Source organism: Trachypithecus francoisi, unplaced genomic scaffold (assembly GCF_009764315.1).
Source record: "Trachypithecus francoisi isolate TF-2019V2 unplaced genomic scaffold, Tfra_2.0 Lachesis_group9, whole genome shotgun sequence".
NCBI lineage: Eukaryota > Metazoa > Chordata > Mammalia > Primates > Cercopithecidae > Trachypithecus > Trachypithecus francoisi.
In genome coordinates, this window is record NW_022681474.1 from 63,831,515 (window position 1) to 63,853,376 (window position 21,862).

At 36.6% G+C, this 21,862-nt stretch overlaps 1 protein-coding gene across 7 annotated transcripts in view; it reads left to right on the plus strand.

The window, feature by feature from the left end:
* ARHGAP12 (Rho GTPase activating protein 12) overlaps window positions 1–21,862 on the plus strand; it is a 125,152-nt gene that overhangs the window by 64,942 nt on the left and 38,348 nt on the right. For 4 of the 7 annotated variants that reach the window (XM_033209943.1, XM_033209945.1, XM_033209946.1 and 1 more), the window contains 3 exons: window positions 3,941–4,204; window positions 11,672–11,812; window positions 13,287–13,367. In XM_033209943.1, coding sequence (XP_033065834.1) covers window positions 3,941–4,204; window positions 11,672–11,812; window positions 13,287–13,367 — 486 coding nt within the window. The remainder of the gene's footprint in view (window positions 1–3,940; window positions 4,205–11,671; window positions 11,813–13,286; window positions 13,368–21,862) is intronic. The other 3 variants (XM_033209947.1, XM_033209949.1, XM_033209948.1) reach the window with 1 other exon arrangement.

The window sequence follows — 21,862 nt, forward strand, 5'->3', positions numbered from 1 at the left end:
TATATTGATGACTTTTCTATTTTTAGCCCTGATTTTTGTAAATTGGGAACTGAGTTCCCAGTTTACATAACCAACACTCTATTAGCATTTCCACTTGGGTTTTCAAAAGACTTACCAACCTAATGCAATCTAAATGTAACTCCTCTTTGCCCTTCTCTTTCCATTCTTTTCTTCATCTTGACATTAATCTGTAAAACTACACACATGATAAAACAAACTGTACTTCACATAAGCAAACATACAACCTGTATGTTAATTTAACCTTCTGATTGTTTCTTGAATCTGTCCCTACTTCTGCATTCCTACTGTCTTGTCCTATTGCAGCTCTCTTCATCTTCTCTCTGTACTACTGTACCAACCTCCTAGTTGCGTTCTTCTAAAATCTTCAATATTTTTAAAATTTAAATCAGAATGCACTTCCTGGCTTAATCTTCAGTAGTTCCCTAAATGCTTCTGGATGTTTGCTTTGCAACATGACCTTCAAACTCTCTGTGCTGTCACTTGCTTTTCCTTAGGACTTTCACTTGCTGCTCCTTTTACATACTCTGTACATCAGCATCATTCCCTGAAAGTACCATGCTGTTTTTCCTAGCTTTTGTTCTTGCTCCCTGCTGTTTCCCCAACTTTTACCTGGCCAACTCCTGTTTGTTTATTTCTAAGGCATAGTCACTTGTTTCCAGGTCTCTTCCTTTTTGCTCCCACAGTGTCCCATGTGTAGCTCTAGCATTGTGTCTATTATTATCATGTTTTACTTTCCTTTACCATGTTATGAGGTTCTAGAAGGCAAGGAAATTTTAAATTCATAATTTGTAGCCTACTCACCTAGCTTGAGTACATGACGCTCAATTCATTTGTCAGTAGTTTCTAGCTTAAAAAGGACACAGCTGTCCATCATTTTTTCAAAACTAGAAGCGTGGATGTTTTCTTAGTTTCCTTTCTTTATCACATCTAGCTGGTTCCAAGTCCTTAATTTTGCTTTTTTTGGGGAGATATGTGTTTGCATACTTTTGTTCATGTTTGTTAATAGTTTGTTCATTCATTCAGCAAATTAAGTGCTCCTGTGTACTGGGCAGTGTACTGAATATTGTATGCCAAATATTGCATTGTATTTATGAAATCTATAGGTTAATTTTTGAACAATTAGCATGTTTATGAAGTTCGTTTTATTTTCCATTTAGGAACAAGGGTTTATCTATTGAAGTTTAATTTTAGGTACCTGAGGAAATTTTTACAAATATTCTTACTTGATTTTGTACATTTCTTTTAAGGCTTACTTATAAGTGTTACTTTTTTTTCTATTATGAAAGAGATTTTTTTTCTGTTGTATTTTCTATTTGTCATTGCTGATGTATGGGAAACTGACTAGATGATCAAAAATCTGGCCAATTCGTGAAACTCTTTTAGTATTTTTTGTGAATTTTAGTTTTTAACTATTGGTTATTTCAACAACAAATGACAGTTTCTTTTTTCTTCTGTGTATTTTATGAGTTTAATTCATTTTTTGTATCTTAGTACAAATCCAGTACAGTGTTGAACAGTTATACTTGGCACTTAGTTATAAGTGAGATATGTTTACAGTGTTCTTCTATTCTTCCCTGCTCTTGTTTCAAAATTATGTTAACCTTATAGACCATAATATACTTCAATTTTAATCTTGACTTTAATGAAAGAACTTACCTGTCTTGTTGATTGTGATGTTTACTTTAAATAATAATTTTTAAAAGTCAAATTAAGGAAGGGTCACCTGTTCCTATCTTGCCAAGAGTTATATCCTGAATCTGTGTTGAATTTTATCAAATGCTTTCTTGGTGTCTGTAGAGATGATCGTGTTTATCTATGAATCTAAAGAATTACAATATGAGATTTCCTAAAGACAGACTTTCTTAACATCTGTGCTTGTTTCATTTAATGTAGTGCTAGATTTCTAATGGTTTATTTAGGATATTTTCTTCCATGTTTATAAGTGAGATTTGTTACAGTTTTATTTAATTCTTCTCTGCTCTTGTTTCAGAATTATACCAGCATTATAGATTGTGCCAAAGGCCATTTCAGTTTTTTCTAGCTGGAAAAACTTTAAAAATTTGAAGTGTTTAAACAACAGGAATTAATTTTTCTTGAAGATTTAGTAGAGTTTGTTCAGAAACATCATTTAGAAAATTGCTGTTTCTTGGCATCTTTATTTCCCCAAGTTCTAGCCAGTATCAGGAGCAAAGTAAGAACTTCTTTAATATTGGTTGAATAAATATTCTCTAGATAGTCTAGGTTCTGAGACATGATTTACCATATAGAATTTTTATATTAACATAATTTGTTTTCATCAGAGAAAACACATTCACTAGGATATGGAATTAATCTGAAGGAGAAATGATACCTGTCTCCATGGATAGATTTTCTTCATAGATGTGGTTTAGTGATAAATTTGAAGCTAACATTTTAAGGAAAATAGTCGAATTTGCATCATTGAATACAGTACATGTATAACTATCATGTGTAAGACCGAAAGTGACCATTTTACAAACATGTATTTGTGTTTGGGTTATTTCTACTGTGTTTTCACAGTTACAGCTTATTCAGTGATTTAAACTCACAAACATTATAGACAAATACTTTTAGAAGTTAAAGTACTTTAATTTCAGTAAAACTGATTCAGTGTTTCCATTCACATTCTTTTCAAATTCAGTATTTTAAAGCATTCATGAAACTCTAGTTACATTACAGAAGTAATTGAACATCTGAATATAATTCTAGGATTTATAGGGAAAAGCACTGGTTCCTCAGCTAGAGCCAGTGTTGCCCCCAAGGGACATTCATCAGTGTCTGGAGGCTTTTCAGTTGTCACATCGGAGGCGTATGTGTGTGTGTGTGTGTGTGTGTGTGTGTGTGTGTGGTGTGTGCGCATGGGCCACTGTCATCTTGTGGGTAGAGGTTAGGGAAGCTGATAAACATCCCACGGTGCAGAGGATAGCCCTCATAACAAATAATTTTGTGTCTCAAAATGTCAGTGGTACTAGGGTTAAGAAATTCTGTTATAGAAGGAAAATATATACAGAAATAGAAATACGTAATATAAGCAGGTGTTCTCAGACATGTGCTTTTTTTCTTCAGCAACTGAAGTTCTGTGTAACCTAATACAATTTACAGTGTCTTTATACAAAGGGTATGAAGTATCCTGCTCTTGACTGACATCTAGTGAGATATTTAAAAATAAAAAATAAAGCTATAGCTTAACATTAAACATGTAAATCAGAGTTACTATGAATTCTTAGTTTTCTACTGTTAGGAAATTCACAAATAAGGAAGCTAGGAAGAGATTAAATGATTTACATGATTTGTTTATAGCCTCTGAGAAATTATACCTGAGAAGGAATAGAATGTAGTAAATTCTTAGCTTAAGTATTATTCCTCTTTTATGTTTCACTTATGTTTCTGATTTAATGTTAGAGCTTAGAATATGAAATCTTTCTTTTGATAATTTTCATAGTAAAAGCTGTGCTACTCATATGTAAAACTTTTTATTTAAAATATTGCTTACAATCATAGAATTTGAGAGCCAAAGAAGACCTTGGTGGTTTAGTCCAATTCCCTCATTTCTTGAGCTAAAAACTGTCAGTTTCAGAGAAGTAAAGTGATCTTACCCAGTATCATACAACTTATTAGTGCCAGATCTTGAATTAGAACCCACAGCTCTTGGCTCTTCATCACTTTGTTTCAGGTAAAGGAAAAATCCAAAGTATTATGCATACTTTGGATTCGGTTTGAAGCTTTATTTTTCAAGGAAACTATGAATATTAAGACTTAAATTATTTCCTTAGAATATAGTCACCTGTATATATGTTTTAAAATGAATTAGTATAATGTTTATAAATCTCCTGTTTCATTTAATTTTGACTTAAATATTATACCAGTTTAAACATGAAATTTAAAAATGTTTATTTTACAGGCAACCACACCTCCAAATCAAGGAAGGCCAGATTCTCCCGTCTATGCTAATCTTCAAGAACTGAAAATATCCCAGTCTGCTCTTCCCCCACTTCCTGGGAGCCCGGCAATTCAGATTAATGGAGAATGGGAAACTCATAAAGACAGCTCAGGGCGTTGCTATTACTATAACAGAGGAACACAGGAAAGAACTTGGAAACCACCTCGTTGGACTCGGGATGCAAGCATTAGCAAAGGAGATTTCCAAAGTCCAGGGGATCAAGAGGTATGAGTAATTAAGGAATCAACTGCAAGTTACCAGATTTTCTCTTTTCATTTTTCAGAAACCAAAGAAGTAGTTTTGTTTCTTACTCTCAGCATGTTAAAACACTTGAATCTCTAAGATCATTAAAAATTATTTACAAGCTTTGCTAATATTAATGTTAGCTACTTTCTAATCTCTGACTAATAGACAGCTGCTAACCTGATACTGTGCGTACTAGTTCCAGACCTGGGTTTAAGTTGTCTAGTGCCAATGCACTCTCTTATGTCTTAGAAGATATTATTTCAGTTGTTACTGCACAAGCTGATGATATTTTAAATTAAATTTAATTCAGTTTTTTAAGAGAGAGAGTCTTGCTGTGTTGCCCAGGCTGGAGAGCAGTGGTGCAATGGTATCTCACTGTAGCCCCAAACTCTTGGGCTTAACTGATCCTCCACCTCAGCCTCCCTAGTAGCACGTGCCATTGGCTAATTTTTTATTTTTTATTTTTTTTTTATTTTTTATTTTTGAGACGGAGTCTTGCTCTGTCGCCCAGGCTGGAGTGCAGTGGCCGGATCTCAGCTCACTGCAAGCTCCGCCTCCCGGGTTTAGGCCATTCTCCTGCCTCAGCCTCCCGAGTAGCTGGGACTACAGGCGCCCGCCACCTTGCCCGGCTAGTTTTTTGTATTTTTTAGTAGAGACAGGGTTTCACAGTGTTAGCCGGGATGGTCTCGAACTCCTGACCTCGTGATCCGCCTGTCTCGGCCTCCCAAAGTGCTGGGATTACAGGCTTGAGCCACCGCGCCCGGCCGGCTAATTTTTTTAAAGTTTTTTTGTGGAGATGGGGTGTTGCCGCCTGACTTCAAGCAGTCCCCATGTCTCAGCCTCCCAAAGTGCTAGGATTACAGGCGTGAGCCACTGCACCTGGCTGTCCAGTGACATTTTTTAGAAAAAAATAGAACATATGTGATGTGACCCAGCAAAATAAATAAAAGTGATATTTTTCTCTGTTGGCTTAGTATGGCTACCAGACTACTTCCCATTTTTTCTCTTTGTCAATCAGTGATACAAGACCATTGTTTTACTTATATATGAAGGAAATATAATTCCTTTGCTACAGTGGAATCATTCTGTTAAGTCTTAACAATTCACTTTAAAATCATTATTTCCTCTAACAAGTCTCTGTACTCTTTTTCTCCTTCTGGTTTCACCTTCCTCCATACCGCTTGCAGGATGGTGCAGTAAATTGGCCAGCTGTATTTTTAGAAACACTTATCTCAGTAGTCTGGCAAGAGGCCTTGGGATTATTTAAACGTACAGGAGTAACTTGGTAGGATTGATAGAATAGAGTGAAATCTTGCCATTTGGTAGATTGGAGCCCCTCCACCTGCGTAGGACATCCTGCTCCTACAGAAAGCAGCTAGCTCATACAAATAAAAACAAGCTTCAAGTAGATAGGAGCTGGAAAAATCAGGGAACACATCTTGTATTTAGGAGACCCCAAAAGCCTTTTGTAGTTAATAACTCCTTTCTTGTCCCATTTTTCAGTTGGTTTATTTATAGCTTTAGTTTGGTAGTAACTTGTGTTTTTAGTGTTTAAGTGAGAGCAAAAATAGAAAAATTGTTCATGTTTAACTATAATAAGAAAGGAAAATTTGGCTGGGCACGGTGGCTCACGCCTGTAATCCTAGCACTTTGGGAGGCAGATCACTTGAGGTCAGGAGTTTGAAACCAGCCTGGACAACATGGTGAAACCCTGTCTCTACTAAAAATACAAAAAAATTTAGCTGGGCATGGTGGCAGGCACCTGTAATCCCAGCTAGTAGGAAGGCTGAGGCAGGAGAATCGCTTGAACTCAGGAGGCGGAGACTGCAGTGAGCCGAGATAGAGCCGCTGCACTCCAGTCGGGGCAACAGAGTGAGACTCTGTCTCAAAAAAAGAAAAAAGGAAAATTTTATTTGAATTGAACATTAGAAAGATTTGAAAATAAAGTATCCAGTGGATCAATAATAAAGTAAAATTTTACAATTTTGGAGAATTAGGGAAAAGACTAAATTATAGACTAAAAGAATTTAAAGTATTTATAGGAACTTTTAAACATATTTCTTAGCTATTTTAGTGAATAGATGGGAGTGTCCATACAGGGTCTCAATTTACATTACTGGTCTCTGTACAAATTATTTGAAGATTAATATTTCCAAAGTGACTGGAGCACATCTTCCGGTGACTTCTTGAGAAGGGTTGTGTATGGGAGGTAAAATGGAAACTATGTGTGTATGAAATATCTGTCTTCTGCTCTCATATTTAATTGATAGTATTCCTGGGTGTAGAATTCTAGGATGGAAATTATTTTCTCTCATAACTGTGAGGCATTTTTAACTTTAATGGGGATCTGGGTCAGCCCCTTGTTGGGGAGTCTCCAGTGTTAGAACCATTAGGTCTTTCCTTTTGGACTAATCAGAATCTCCACAGACATCTTTAGGTCTCCTGCCTATACACGGTAAGGGCTGTCTGTGTCTTGGTGTTGGCATTCATTTTGCACATGGTCCCTCAGTCTCCCTTCTTTCTCTTGGTACCCACGTCCCTATTGTATCTATTGTCCCCCCAACTCAGAATCTTAGTATTTTTCCCTTGTCAGAGGGAATAACTCTCTGTAATTCTGCTGGAGTAGGGATGGGCTGCACGCCTAGCAGCCAGATATGTAGAAGGAGATTCTGGCATTTTTAATTCTTATTTTAGTACCACTGCTTTCACTCCCGAGTTTCAGAGATACCTCATACCGTCAGTTGCCAAGCCATTTGCAGATTGTGTTCTGTAAGCTTGTCGGGTTTCTTCCCCCCCGCCCCCCGCCCTTTGTCTGCACCATACTGGTTTAGATTCTTCTACTTTCTTCTGTGTAGATAATTGAGTTTTTTTGTTCATCTGCTTCACTGTTCTCCCTGTTGTTGTGGGTTTACGTCATTTTAAGCATATTTTGCTGTTGTGATTTTAGTGGGATTTGGGAGGGAGCACCTGTTGGCCCTTCTGTCTTAACACAGAAGCTTATTATTTTAGTGGTTACCCTAGAACAATCATTCATAATAGGGCTGATTTTGCCTTCCAGGGACATTTGGTAAAGTCCAAAGACTTTTTTTGGTTGTCAACAATGGGGAACGTGCTACTGACATCTAGTGGATAGAGGCTGGAGGTGCTGCTGAGACAGGATCTTGTTAATGTTGCCCAGGATAGATTCAACGCTCAAACTCCTGGCTCAAGCAGCCCTTTCACCTCAGCTTCACCAGTAGCTGGGACTACAAGTATGGGCCACCATGTCTAGCTTTAGCATGCGTAGTTAGTCTATGCATGAAGTTAATCACTATATTCTTGTTCCTTAAAGTCATATAGGATCTATGTGTGCTGTTGCTGTCATATGTTATATTTCTATTTTTAGCCCCCTTGTTGTTGTTGTACATGACTCTTAAAATTAATCCTAATTTTTACCACTTTGTCTTCTCACATTTTCTTCTTCTGTCATAAATATGAACCTCTTTTGGCAGGAGACAGGGTTTTGCTCTCTTGCCCAGGCTGGAGTACAGGCTGGAGTACATAGCTTACTGCAGCCTCAAACTCCTGCGCTCAGCCGTCCTCCTGCCTCAGACTCCCAGGTAGCTGGGACTACAAGCATGAGCCACCATGCCTGGCTAATTTTTAAATTTTTTGTAGATATGGGATGTCACTGTGTTGACCAGGCTGGTCTTGAACTCCTGGGCTCAAGTGATCCTCGCACCTTGGCTTCCCAGAGTACTGGGATTACAGGCATGAGCCACTGTGCCCAGCCATAATTACATGCTTTTAAATTCCTTCATGAGGGTCTGTTAGTAATAGAATCTTAATTTTTGTCTGAAAATGTATTTTACTTTTACTTTTGAAGAACATGAATATATAGTTCTAAGTTGACTATTTACTTGTTTGTTTTTCCTTGTTCATTGAAGATTTTATTCTCACATTCTCTGGCTTCCATTGTTGATGCTGAAAATTTGGATGTCAATCTGATTGTCTTTTCTTTAAGCATAGTTTGTCTCTTTTTGTTGGCAGCTTTAAAGATCATGTGTCTATATTTTTACTGTGATGTAGCTGGGTAAAGGTATTTTTATTTTCTGTGAGGGCTTTGTTGGGATTTCTGAATTTGAGGAGTCCTGTCTTTGATCAATTCTGGAAAGTTCCTAGCTATAACTGTATATAGGCTCGCCCCCATATTCTCTTTCTTCTTACCCTGGAACCTTGATTAAATGAATGTTTAATCTCACGCTGTTCATCCATGTCTCTCTGTTTATTTTCAGTATTTCAAGATCCAGCTTCTGTTTGGTATTTTTCTCTTTGTCTATACCTTCATTTGATGTTAAGTCAATCCTTGAATTTTAAAAAGTATTTGTTTAGGGGAGTTTCGCGATATCACTGCTTTGAAAAGTTTTAAATCTTCAAAAATTTAAAAGAACAGTGCAGTGAACATTATATGCCATGTACCATTCATCTAGATTTACCAATGGTTAAAATTTTGCCACGTTTGTTTTATTTCTCTCTCTCCCTTCATCTGCCCAAACACACATACACATGTGTGTGTATGAGTGTTTTGAAGCAGATAATATATTTTATTCCATAAGTATAAGGACATGTTCTGGCAAAACCACAAATCATTTATCATACCCAAGACATATAATATTAGTATGTTATTTCCTACATGATTAGTATTCATTGTTTCTCAGTTGTCAAGTAATATTCTTTATAGTTTTTTTCCCTGCTGTGAAGGATCCAGTGAAGATTATATGTTGCATTTATTTGTTGTAGCTCTCTAATCTTGTTTTCTATTTTATTTTTGTTAATTTCTGTACGTAAAGTTTTAGAGAGTCTGATTATACTGTTTTTCTGCTGACTCTTACTCAGGTTGTTTTGAGAGTGTATCTCTTTTAATGTGAGGTTATAGTTGTTGGAATTTGTAAGTAGGAAGTCTTTAATGCTGGGGTTGAAGGTAGGTTCCTTCAAAGGCAAGTCTCTTCTGATGGATGCCTAGGGAAACTATGAGTATTTAAAAGTACATCTTTAGCTTTAGTTTTTACAAGCCACCCAGGTAGTATTAATAGTAATTTGGATTTCATGAAGACTTTTGTGGCTAGAGAATCCCCTTATTTTCCCCAATTATTGGGGAAAATTTCTATGATTTTCCTAGTGTGAAATAAAGGGGCAAGATTTGTTTATGGTTCACCCATAATTTGTGAGTATAATTCTTTGGCGTTCCCAGCTCTGTATTGTGGGACAGCCTTTTAGATTTCCTGCTTTTGGTAATCCTGAGTTCAGTTCTCTAACACTCCCGCATGGTCTTGAAAAGTAACATTTTAGTTTGGGGTCTGTCAAATGCCTTCAAGAAGAAAGCTGGTCTTTTTTTCTTCTGCTTGACTCTGTTGATTCTTGTTTCCACTTAGCTTTTGACCTCTGAGTATTTCTTAATTAGCCTTTTGTTCATAGATTATTTAAAAAAAACATTTTATGTACATTTTTAACTGTTTCTGTTCAGATATCAATTGGGATACCTACCTGCCATTCTTCTATAAATGGAACATCTGTCATAGCCCCCTCATATTTGTACTAGGATACATTTGTTGCAGAATATATCCCAAAGTTACTGAATCGGTTACACCTTTGAATTAAGTTATTAGGTATAGAATAGTTAACATCTATAGAATGCTTGCCAAAAATTATCTTAACTTTTATTTAACTGCCATTAAACAGCTATTTTTCAGTAGAGGATATCCAGATCTTAAAGCCTGGTTCTGTGGTATAATATAAAGCATATAAAGATATTGGAGGTTACTTTTCATGGTAGAAGAGAACATCATATTTACTGTGCAAAAGTTGGAAAATTATGATGAGAATTTTGTTAGCTAGAAAGTCGTATCTTTGAAAAATTGATTCTGTGATTTTGTTTCTTAATTTTACTAACTTGATTGCCATTTTTGTTTCTAAAAGTTTTACTGCACTCTTCTTGTCTGTGAGCTTGCATTTTAAGTTGCTTCAATTAAATAAAAATGAACTCCTGATTTTTGAATTAGGTTTTCAGTGTTTAAAAAATGTTTCTGTTGTAAAACATATATAATTCACTTTATGCAGTGCTTCTGTAAAGCTATGTTTTTGTGAACATATTAATATTAGAATCTTAATATATTTAACTGCAGTGTTGAGAATCTACCCATCTTAGTGTTTCAGACCAAATTATGATGATAGAAAATATAGTATGAATGAGTAAGTTTTACTTGCTGAAACTATTTTACCTAGAGGTGATAGGAAGGGTCATTTGCACATGAGTGCTAACCTAATAAATGATTCTTAAATGAATGACTTTTAAGTGCAGAAAGCAAATTGCCATTTAGTCATATTATGGTCCCTCTTGTCAGTAGGCATCAAAAGTTTCTAAATTTTCCCAGTCTTCTAATTTGCTTCTCTCATGTGTCTGCAGCTTATCATGTATATCCATATTATTTTATTTTCTTCTCCCCCTCCCCCTCCCCCTTTTCCCTCCCCACCTTTCCTGCCCCTCCCCTCCTTTTCTCCCCCTCCCCTCCTCCCCATTCCCCTACTCCCCCTTCCCTTCCCCTCTTCCCCCTCCCCCTCCCCCTCCCCATCCTCCTCTTCCTCCTCCTCCTCCTCCTTCTTCTTCTTTTGAATAAAAAATGGAGATGAGGTCTCACTATGTTGCCCAGGCTGGTTTTGAGCTCCTGTACTCAAATGATCCTCTGGCCTTGGCCTCCCATAGTGCTAGGATTACAGACGTGAACTATCGCTCCTGGCCCCTATATTATTTTCATACAGAATTTTTTATTTGTCTCTCTGTATTGTGTTTGAATTTGCTCAATGTTATTTTTTCTTGTTTTGAAATTTAGTTTCCAGTAGTCTTTTTTTTTTTTTTTTTTTTTTTTCCAGTAGTCTTAATAAGCATTTGATTGAATGAGTTAGGAAAATTTACCACTAAATTATAACACAAATTATAGAAAAATAGTCCAAGATATCTTTATTTAGCAATGTTGTTTGCCTTGCATGTGGCTATGCGCTTGTGGTACATGAGGGAGAGCTCAGTCTAATGTAGTTCCCTCATCTCCTCCCTTGTTTACACATACATATGTGTACACACGTCTACTCCTTTCATTTTTAAACTTGATTTCAGCCAAAAGCAACATTAAATAACATTCGAGCTCTCCTTAGTCTGAAAATACTGTTTTTAGTTTTATTGTGATGAATTTTTCTAGGGTTGCACTAATGTGATAAAATAACCACTGTTAATTTTACCTCACCTCTTACAATGTACTATTTAAAGACTTATCAGTTTACTTTCAAAATCAAATATTCAAATATATTTAAATTATCCTAGTACTTATACTCAAGTAAAATTGATTTATTAGATTTTCAGCTGATTCATATTTATATTCAAAGAAGAAAAATCCTTATGTTTCTGACTATTTGTAGCTTCTTTCATCCGAAGAAAACTACTACAGCACTTCTTACAGCCAGTCAGATAGTCAGTGTGGTTCTCCTCCAAGGGGTTGGTCAGAAGAATTGGATGAACGTGGGCATACCTTATATACCAGTGACTATACTAATGAAAAGGTACATTCTTTTTTTCTCATCTAGTGTTTTTTGGCAGAATTCTCTCATAAAATAGTTGTGTACTGAAGGTTTAGTAGTATTTTAAAAAACTCATGAAAATAGTCCTCATTGTAACTTTATAATCATGCCAGTTGACAATATGAAAACTCAGTCTAACTACTGATTAATGGTTTTAAACTGCTTAGGATGATAATGATTTTTATGCTCTTAATACCCATGGAAGACCTTTTAAGAGTAAACCTGTTGAATGTCATTTGTTTAGATTTCTTCAATAGGCATATTTCTTTATATTTTTCTGGGGGAATAGTTTTTGGAAATGGTTTTCTCTCTGTGCCATTATCGTACATCGCCTTACTGCCTATTCTCCTTTTCCTATTACAATCAAATTTATGTAAAAAACCATCAATCTAGTATTTTATGATTAGTTTGGAAATGAATGTTGACATTTTCTGTGTGTATTGCATCTGGTATCATTTGAAGCACCTGGTTGGTAGTACATGTTCAGAGAAGATATGCTTGGGAGTAAATGGGGCCCGGCTTTTATCCCTCTTTCCTGCCTCAATTATTTGACATTGGAACATATGGAAGCAGTTTTTTCATTTATTTCATACTCAAGTTCATATGTTTGTATTAGCAATACTTTTTTCCCCTCGTATTCCCTGTGTTTTATTGCATGATGTTTTGTTGTTGCTGTTATTTAAAATTTTACTGTGTTTGGCCATAGGAAGTAACTCCTAAAGGTTTGCATGAAATGAGGCTTTAAATGGTTTAGTTGTACATTTAATTAAAAAGCGTTTCCCTTTTGTCAGTTTCTCAAACCTGTTTTCAGAATGGGAGTGTACCTGTGTACCAGTGCATATGTACATCTGTGTATCTTTATATTGTATGTTGCTTGTTGTTAAGTGGTGCTTGAACAACTATAGCCAGACATTGGAGGATAGAGAGGGCAAATAAAGTCATGTTTAATAATGAGTATATTTATTCTTACCAAACTTAAAATGCAAGTCTATTAGTATAATTAGTTAGAAATTTTTGTCGCATGCCGGGCGCGGTGGCTCACACCTGTAATCCCAGCACTTTGGGAGACCAAGGCAGGCGGATCATCTGAGGTCAGGATTTCGAGACCAGCCTGACCAACATGGAGAAACCCTGACTCTACTAAAAATGCAAAACTAGCCGGGCGTGGTGGCACATGCCTGTAATCCCAGCTACTCGGGAGGCTGATGCAGAAGAATTGCTTGAACCCGGGAGGCGGAGGTTGTGGTGAGCCAAAATTGCACCATTGCACTCCAGCCTGGGCAACAAGAGCAAAGCTCTGTCTCAAAAAAAAAAAAAAAAAAAAAAAAGAATTTTTTGTTGCAGTGTTACTGAGCAAGTAGAATAAAATTCGTAAAAATTAAATCTAGTATCTCTGATAGTAGTAGCTTAAACTTACTTTTATTTAAATTTAATAACACCTGTTCTGTTTTTATAGTGGCTCAAGCATATTGATGATCAAGGTAGACAATATTACTACAGTGCAGACGGATCTCGGTCAGAATGGGAATTGCCAAAGGTAATAAACCTTGACACCGAATTTCCATTTAAAAATAGTAGATGAAGTAATAACCTGGAGATGGTTTCAGCAGATTTATTGTAAAGTCTTTATTATACTTTTACAAAGTAGGAAGAATAATTTTTTCAGAATTCACTGGGAATACTGTGAGTGGTGTAAGTTTTCTGAGATGTACAGGTATCTTCACTGTGTGATACTGATTATTCCTATTCAGAATATCTTTTAGGTAAACTTGAAATTGGCCTTTCCTTATTCTTGGAAATAGGAATTCTCTTGAATACCAATAATGTCATCTTATATCTAGTTGTGTTGAGTATATTGATTTTTCTACATAAAGTTGTTCTTATATTTAATCATTTTTTAAGAGAAAGAAAAGTAACTCAGTATTCAAGTTTATCCTCTTATGTAAATGTGTGTATGGTTGAGCCACTCATTGGCTGAGATATAGGCAACAAGTGATAAGATGTCCTTATGGGCCGGGCGCGGTGGCTCAAGCCTGTAATCCCAGCACTTTGGGAGGCCGAGATGGGCGGATCACAAGGTCAGGAGATCGAGACCATCCTGGCTAACACGGTGAAACCCCGTCTCTGCTAAAAAAAATACAAAAAACTAGCCGGGCGAGGTGGCAGGCGCCTGTAGTCCCAGTTACTTGGGAGGCTGAGGCAGGAGAACAGCGGGAACCCAGGAGGCGGAGCTTGCAGTGAGCTGAGATCTGGCCACTGCACTCCAGCCTGGGTGACAGAGCAAGACTCCGTCTCAAAAAAAAAAAGATGTCCTTATGATTTAGCTGGACATCTCATTTCTGGACAAGTGTACCAGGGCTGAGTTTATCTAAGGTGGTAGGTTTCAGAGTGGTCATATGTACATCACTATTGGTGCTTGAGATAATTTTAAGTGATATATGAACAAACATTTGAATTTTAATTGGTGCATTATTTTAATGTTCTAGAAAACAGCTGTTAATTAGCAGGCAAATATGTGGTGTCAATTGTTACATATACTTTAGTTTTTAAAATTTGTCTTTTCCCCAAAGTAAGTCAATTTAAAGAAGAATATTAATAGTATAAATGAAACATGGATATAGAAAAAATCACTAGCTGTTACTAAATTGACAAGTTGGGAAACACTAATCTAGTAAACTAGTGTTAATAGTGCTTTCTTCTATATGTGAATGCTACCTGGCCTTTAATTATTTTATGAAATTCTAAGGCTTGATATGGATAGGATGAAAATGAAATACATATCCTGTAATTGATTTTTAAGAATACCTTTGTGAGTCTGAGTTGACCAAGTAGCAGAAGAGAGCTCCGTTGTAATTGACGGCTTTTACAATTTTGTAATCTCATGGAACAATGTGTAGGTGGCTATAATGGAAAAGTTCATGGGTGTGGGGGATGAGGAGATAGATAAAGGAAATACTGGTGCCTTTGATTAATTTGTTGATGAAGCATAGCCTCAGAATTTTCTTGTAGTTTAAAAAACTTGTCACATCTTCAGATAAGCATTTTTTGATCCTTTATCACATGTTTTACATAGGTACTTACTTTCTCTTTGCTCAGCTCAGCAGGAAAAACTATTCCATATGTTAAATGACTTTATTGTTTAAATTAATTATGCTTTCTAAATTAGGAGTCATATTAAAATTTACATTTGTACAATAGGATTGTTTTTAAAAATACTATTTTCAGCTTAACATATTAGTATTAGTGAAAATAATTTTTATATTTTAATTATTAGAGCTTCTGTATAAAAAGTTATGAAGATATTAATATTACCACATTGTGGTTTTACTTCATCAATCATAAAATACCATGAATGAAAAAGATCCAAATAAAAAGTCTATGGAAAAGTGCCACAAATCATGTATTTCAGGGTTGAATGTTTTATCTCATTACTCTTTAAAATTATGAAACATAATTCAATAAAACATTTGTGGATTTTTTTCATTTTCATTATTATTAATTTGTATTTTTAGAATGTGATTCTGAAGATAAAACCTTATTTACCCTTGAAACTTTGAAGTTGTGCCAGGCAGTCAGAACTCTGTAATATTTTTAAGAACCGTAGCTTAGCAGTTGTGATACTCTAGCAACAGTTTTTTAAAGTTAAATTTTATAAGAAGTTACATAACCCACCATTTTATTTTCCAAATATTTCATTGTCTTCCAATAAAACTTTTAAGTGGGAAAATGATACCTCAAGCTTAGTAAGACTGTTACGAACTTTTAGGGGAAAGGAGATAAACATAATAAGATAAACAATTTATTTTATTAATGTGCTGGGAAAAAGTAGTAGAATACCTCAGATACTACTTTTCAAAATTGTTACCATTTATAAAAAAACATATATAGTGATTAATTTGGAAAGAAGAATTTTATGGATCATGATGGCCAAAATATGTAATAACTTATATGTTGGGGTAAAAATATTGTTTTGAGGGATGTAATTTATTCAGTATTGAAAACTGTATATAACAGGGATTGGTTCTGTTAGGCTGTTCTAATAAATGTTATGCTTATAAAATACGAGCTCTGATTTCCACTTGAAGGAACCAGAAGAAAAATCTGCTCAAAGTTTAGTTCACTGAAAACGATTTAGGTTATAGAAGACCAATCTTTTATTAATATAATAATTAAATAAACAGATTAATTTTTTTGTTCCACTTGACAGATTTGAATTGTACCTCTTACCAGTACCAGTTGAGTTTTTGGAGGACTCGTCTGCTGTGTCTTTCTTCACAGTGGTTTCTGATTCCCTAGAGTAATGATATCAGTCACAAGGCTGCTTTTGAGTGATTTGTCCCAGGTCAGGGTTCTTTGAAGGGAGAGATTCCCAGGATAGCCTAATATGAGGAACAATTTGGAGCCTTAACTGGTAGCTAAATATTCCTATTGGGTTTCTTTATAACTCAATTACATAATTTCCTTGGTCAGAAGAACTATAGGCTGTGTTAGGAAACCTGTTTACTTTCAGAGATGCCTTTAATGAAAAAAAGAAGAGAGGCAAGAGACTGAATAATATCAAGACCTCAAAGGGTGTTTTACAGCAATGGAAATGTGTGCTGATTGTGACCAGCGTTGAATCTTCAGTTTTGTGACATTATTTCATTTTCTGCTGCCATTTGCTGCTTAGCATAAAGTGTCAGAAGGTCTTCACAGTTTCTTTAACTGTCAGTTAAATTGGATATGAAGAGGTTTGAATTAAATACAGTGGAAATGAGGAAATAAGGAAAAATGTTGTAGAGTCACTATTTCATAGATTGTTACTGCATGATAAAGACAACTCCAGGTTACATTCTGCATTCTAAGTGACTTAGCACTTACTAGTAAGTCTAAGATAAATCTGTTAAGCTTGTAACCATGCAGATACTAAAATTTAATTTACTATTTTCTGAACACGTCTTTGGTGTTCAGTATTATGTAATATGTTTTGATGAATGCAGATACATAGAATATGGTCTTTACCCTAAAAATTTTTGTTGTAAGTTTGGAAAGAAGAAACATGTTCATATGACAGCTGAGTAAAAAAGAATATATATATATATATATATAAATACACACACTCTGGGTTAGGTGTAGGGGAAGGGAACCACAAAACTATTAGGAAGGAGGATTGAGAGAAAGAAATAAAGGAGAGTAAATGAAGAGAGAGAAAACAAAACATTCCCCACTCAAAATGAAGTCTGCTGTTCAATATTTCAAATAAAATACATGAAGAAATCCAATGCTATTATTATAGACATAAGAAAAATCAAGAATCAGAATATGATACTCACTCCAGATGAAAGTAATGCTCTTTTTTTTTTTTTTTTTTTAAGATGGAGTCCCGCTCTGTCGCCCAGGCTGGAGTGCAGTGACACGATCTTGGCTCACTGCAATCACCGCCTCCCCCGTTCAAGTGATTCTCCTGCATAGCTGGGATTGCAGGCATGCGCCACTACACCGGGCTAATTTTTGCATTTTTAGTAGAGATGGAGTTTCACCATGTTGGTCAGGCTGGTCTCGAACTCCTGACCTTGTGATCCGCCCACCTTGGCCTCCCAGAGTGCTGGGATTACAGGCGTGAGCCACCATGCCCAGCTGAAAGTAATGTTCTGAATAATTTAATAAAGGCTTAAAATTATGTTGTGGATGATCAGAATTAAATGAAGGCTTTCATTTAAAAAGAATAAGAAATTAGGAAAAATAAAAACATACATGAATAGGTAAATATGATAAAGAATAAAATAGAAATCTTCAAGATGAAAAAACATAGTTACATAAAAAATGCAGTCAGTAGTATAAACTTTAGACAGGGACAGAAATCTAACAAATATGAAAGCATAGTTAAGAAAAACAGAGGATGAGTTGAAAGTTTTCTATATTCATGTATTAGGAATTCCAAAAGAAGAGAATGGAAGAATGGTGTAGAAACAATATTTGAAAATATAATTTCTAGGAATTTTCTAAAATTGAAAGAAGACACGAATCTTTAACTAGAAAATATGCTTTGAATACTGTCAAGGATAAATACAAATAAATCAACATGTCAACAAATTTTTCTGGATCTGCAGAACTTCACAATAAAGAGACAATCTTAAAAGCCATCACAGTGCAGTAGATGGCATCATTGGATCCATTATGACTCTAGTATTAGTTCTTTGTGGTGGCCTCCCAAATTGTCCTGTCATTAACTGAGTTCAGCTGTTCTGGGATGTGACAAATATGACACAAGGAGAGTATCGAAATGGGCTTGTAGTCAGGGCTTGCTCTTGGACCTCTGCCATTGCCACGAGAAGAATGTGCCCAGGCTAGCCTCCCAGTTCCAGGAGGGGGATGAGGGACAGACTTTTCCAGATGAGCCCCTCTAGATCAGACAGTTTTTAGCCAACCCTAAAATCTGTGGTAATACATGATCAACATTTTAAGCCAAGTAAAGCACACTGTCTCTGTTTATTATACCATACTGTGTTCCAGGTGAACACCACAAAAGCATATCCTTCTGCATGATGTACTGTGCATAACGTGTTATGAAGCCCAGTCGGTCATCGCTAACCGGCACTATTGAAACAGCACTCTCCCGCTCCCTGCCTGGGTACTGTGGAGACTGGGGTGGAGCCCTGTTGACTAGACCCACAGTGCATGCAAGGAACCCTGTGATTCAACCTCCCTATGCACTAAATGAACAACAGCAACAAGGCAACAACCCCGTCCTATCCCAAGCAGTGTGTGGGAAGAGGATTGTGGAGAGGAAGGAGCCAGAGAAAGGGATTTCTAAACTGTGTATAAGGTCCTAGACACTACTCCCAGTGGCCTACACATGAAAGCAACCAGAATTAGCATAGCAAAATCTTTGAGAACTGAAACGTGGTGTGGAGTACTGCCCAGGTTTCAGACTGGCCTCTAGGTAGTGCACAAACAGGGCAGATCAGAACAGCAATGAAAAGGTTTTTAAAATGAAATTGACGTTTGAACTATGGGCCATAAAAGCAGGCCGAGATGTGCATTCTGGATGTAAATGGGGTTCACCACCTGTTAAAATATGTTTAAATGGAAGCCAAAGTCTTATAGTACTCAAAACATCCAACTATAACCTAGAATTACTTGTCATACCAAGAACCAGGAAAATCTGAACTTGAATGAGAAAAGACAGTAGGTTGGTGACACACCAGGATGATAGGAATGAATTATCCCATGGGATTTTAAGTCAGCTGTCATAAAAGTGCTACAGGAAGCAATTATAAACACACTTGAGATGAGTGAAGAGGTTGGAAGTCTCAGCAAAGAAATGGAAGATATACAGAAACAACAAAGGTAAATCCTAGAGCCAAAAATCAAATACTGGATGGCTCAGTAACGGAATGGAGGTAAAAGAAGAGAGTTCCTGATCTTGAAGATAGGCTAGTAGGAATTTTGGCCGGGCATGGTGGCTCAAGCCTGTAATCCCAGCACTTTGGGAGGCCGAGGCGGGCGGATCACGAGGTCAGGAGATCGAGACCATCCTGGCTAACCCGGTGAAACCCCGTCTCTACTAAAAAATAAAAAAAACTAGCCGGGCGAGGTGGCGGGCGCCTGTAGTCCCAGCTGCTCGGGCGGCTGAGGCAGGAGAATGGCATGAAACCGGGAGGCAGAGCTTGCAGTGAGCTGAGATCCGGCCACTGCACTCCAGCCTGGGTGACAGAACGAGACTCCGTCTCAAAAAAAAAAAAAAAAGAAATTATTTAGTCTGAACAACAGAGAGACAAATAGATTTCTAAAACAAAATGAACAGTGCCTCAGAGACCTGTAGGAAAATACAAAAGAGATACCCTTCCTTTTCATTGAAGTTCCAGAAGGAGAAAGGAAAGAATGTGAGGCAGAAAAATACTTTGAAGAAGTAGTGTTTGAAAATGCTCCCAAACCAATAGATTCAAGAAACTGAATAAACACTAGATAATGTAACCCCAAAGAAATCCATATCCAGGCTCATTGTAATCAAAATTTCTGAAAACGAAAGACCCTCACCCTCGCCCCACAAAGTCTTGAAAGCCCTTCAGTGAAACAACACATTACCTTTAGGATAATAATTTGAATGAAGTGACTTGTCCGAAGCCATGGAAGCCAGAAAGAGGTGGCATAACATTTTTCAAATACTAGAAGAAAAGAACTGTGAACCCTTCTACACCCAGCAAAAATATATCCTTCAGGAATGAAAGTAATATAAGGACATTTTCAGAATGAAACTAAACTAAGATTTATCCCCAGCAGTCTTGCTTTCAAAAAGTTGCTGTAGGAAGTCTTTCAAACAGAAGGGAAGTGATTAGAAAACTTGCAATATAGATAGGCTGGGCACGGTGGTTCAAGCCTGTAATCCCAGGACTTTGGGAGGCCGAGACGGGCGGATCACGAGGTCAGGAGATCGAGACCATCCTGGCTAACACGGTGAAACCCCGTCTCTACTAAAAAAATACAAAAAACTAACCGGGCGAGGTGGCAGGCGCCTGTAGTTCCAGCCACTCGGGAGGCTGAGGCAGAAGAATGGCGTAAACCCGGGAGGCGGAGCTTGCAGTGAGCTGAGGTCCGGCCACTGCACTCCAGCCTGGGCGACAGAGCGAGACTCCGCCTCAAAAAAAAAAAAAAAAAGAAAACTTGCAATATCGGGAATGAATAAGGAACAACAGAAAGGGTGAATATCTGAGGGGACTTTTGTCCTGGGTGTTTAAAATTTTCTTTGACATTTGAAACAAAAATTGTAACATTTCTGAAGTAGTCCTGATATGCAGTAGTGATATTTGAGACAACTGTTTCATAAAGAGTGAGTAAAGGGATGTCATTTTTAGTAGGGTTTCTGTATTCCACTTGAAGTAGTAAAATGTTGATACTAGTAGACTGATAAATTGTGTATATTGTAATCCCTAGAGCAAGCACTAAAAAAGTATAGCGAGAGGTTCAAGGAACTGTAGATATATTAAAATATAATAGTAAAAATTCCTCAAGTAGCCCACAGGAAGGTAGGAAAGGAGAAACAGACAGAAAATTAATGATAAAATGCCAGACTTACATCCTAACATTATAAATAATCACATTAAATGTAAATGCTCTAAACACACCTGTTAAAAGATTTGCAAAATGGATGTAAAACCACTATGATCCAAGAATATGCTTCTGTAAGGAAATCACTGTTCTTTAGTTTTTTGAGACAGACTGTCACTCTGTCGCCCAAGCTGGCGTGCAGTGGCAAAATCTCGGCTCGCGGCAGCTTCCGCCTCCCAAGGTACAAGCTATTCTTGTGCCTCAGCCTCTTAAGTAGCTAGGCCTACAGGCTTGCGCCACCAAACCTGGCTAGTTTTTGTATTTTTAGTAGAGACAGGCTTTTACCATATTGGCCAGGCTGATCTCAAATTCCTGACCTCAGGTGATCCACCCATCTCAGTCTCCCAAAGTGTTGGGATTACAGGCGTGAGCCACCGAGCCCAGATAAAAATCACTTTCTTATAATGATACATTATGCTAAGGGTTATCTATTAAATAATCTGCAGTAAATCTCATACTTCATGGCGAGATTACAGAAGCTTTCCCATTAGTTAGGGACTAGACTAGAACATTTCTATCACAGCTTCTAGTCAACAATTAAGAAACGGAAAGAAATAATGGAATTAAGAAGGAAGAGATGCAATAGGTTATTATTATTATTATTATTATTATTATTAGAAAATCCCAAGAGAACCTACAAACTTAAAACTGATGAGAGTTCAGCAAAGTTGCTGGATATAAAATTAACATGAAAACTACCCATTTGTCTAGTAAAAAGTGAGTTTGAAAATGTGATAGCAATGAAGATACTATTTACATTAGCAGCAGTAGCAACAAGAGTTGTAACTAAGAACATGTTTATTAAAGGTCTGTAAGATTTTAATAAAGAAAATTTCAGAGCAGAATAAAGGAAGACCCAAATAAATGGTGTAGCATACCATCATGATCTTGGATTGGGAGGCTGAGTTTTATAACAATGTCCAAATTAATCTACAAGTCCAGTGC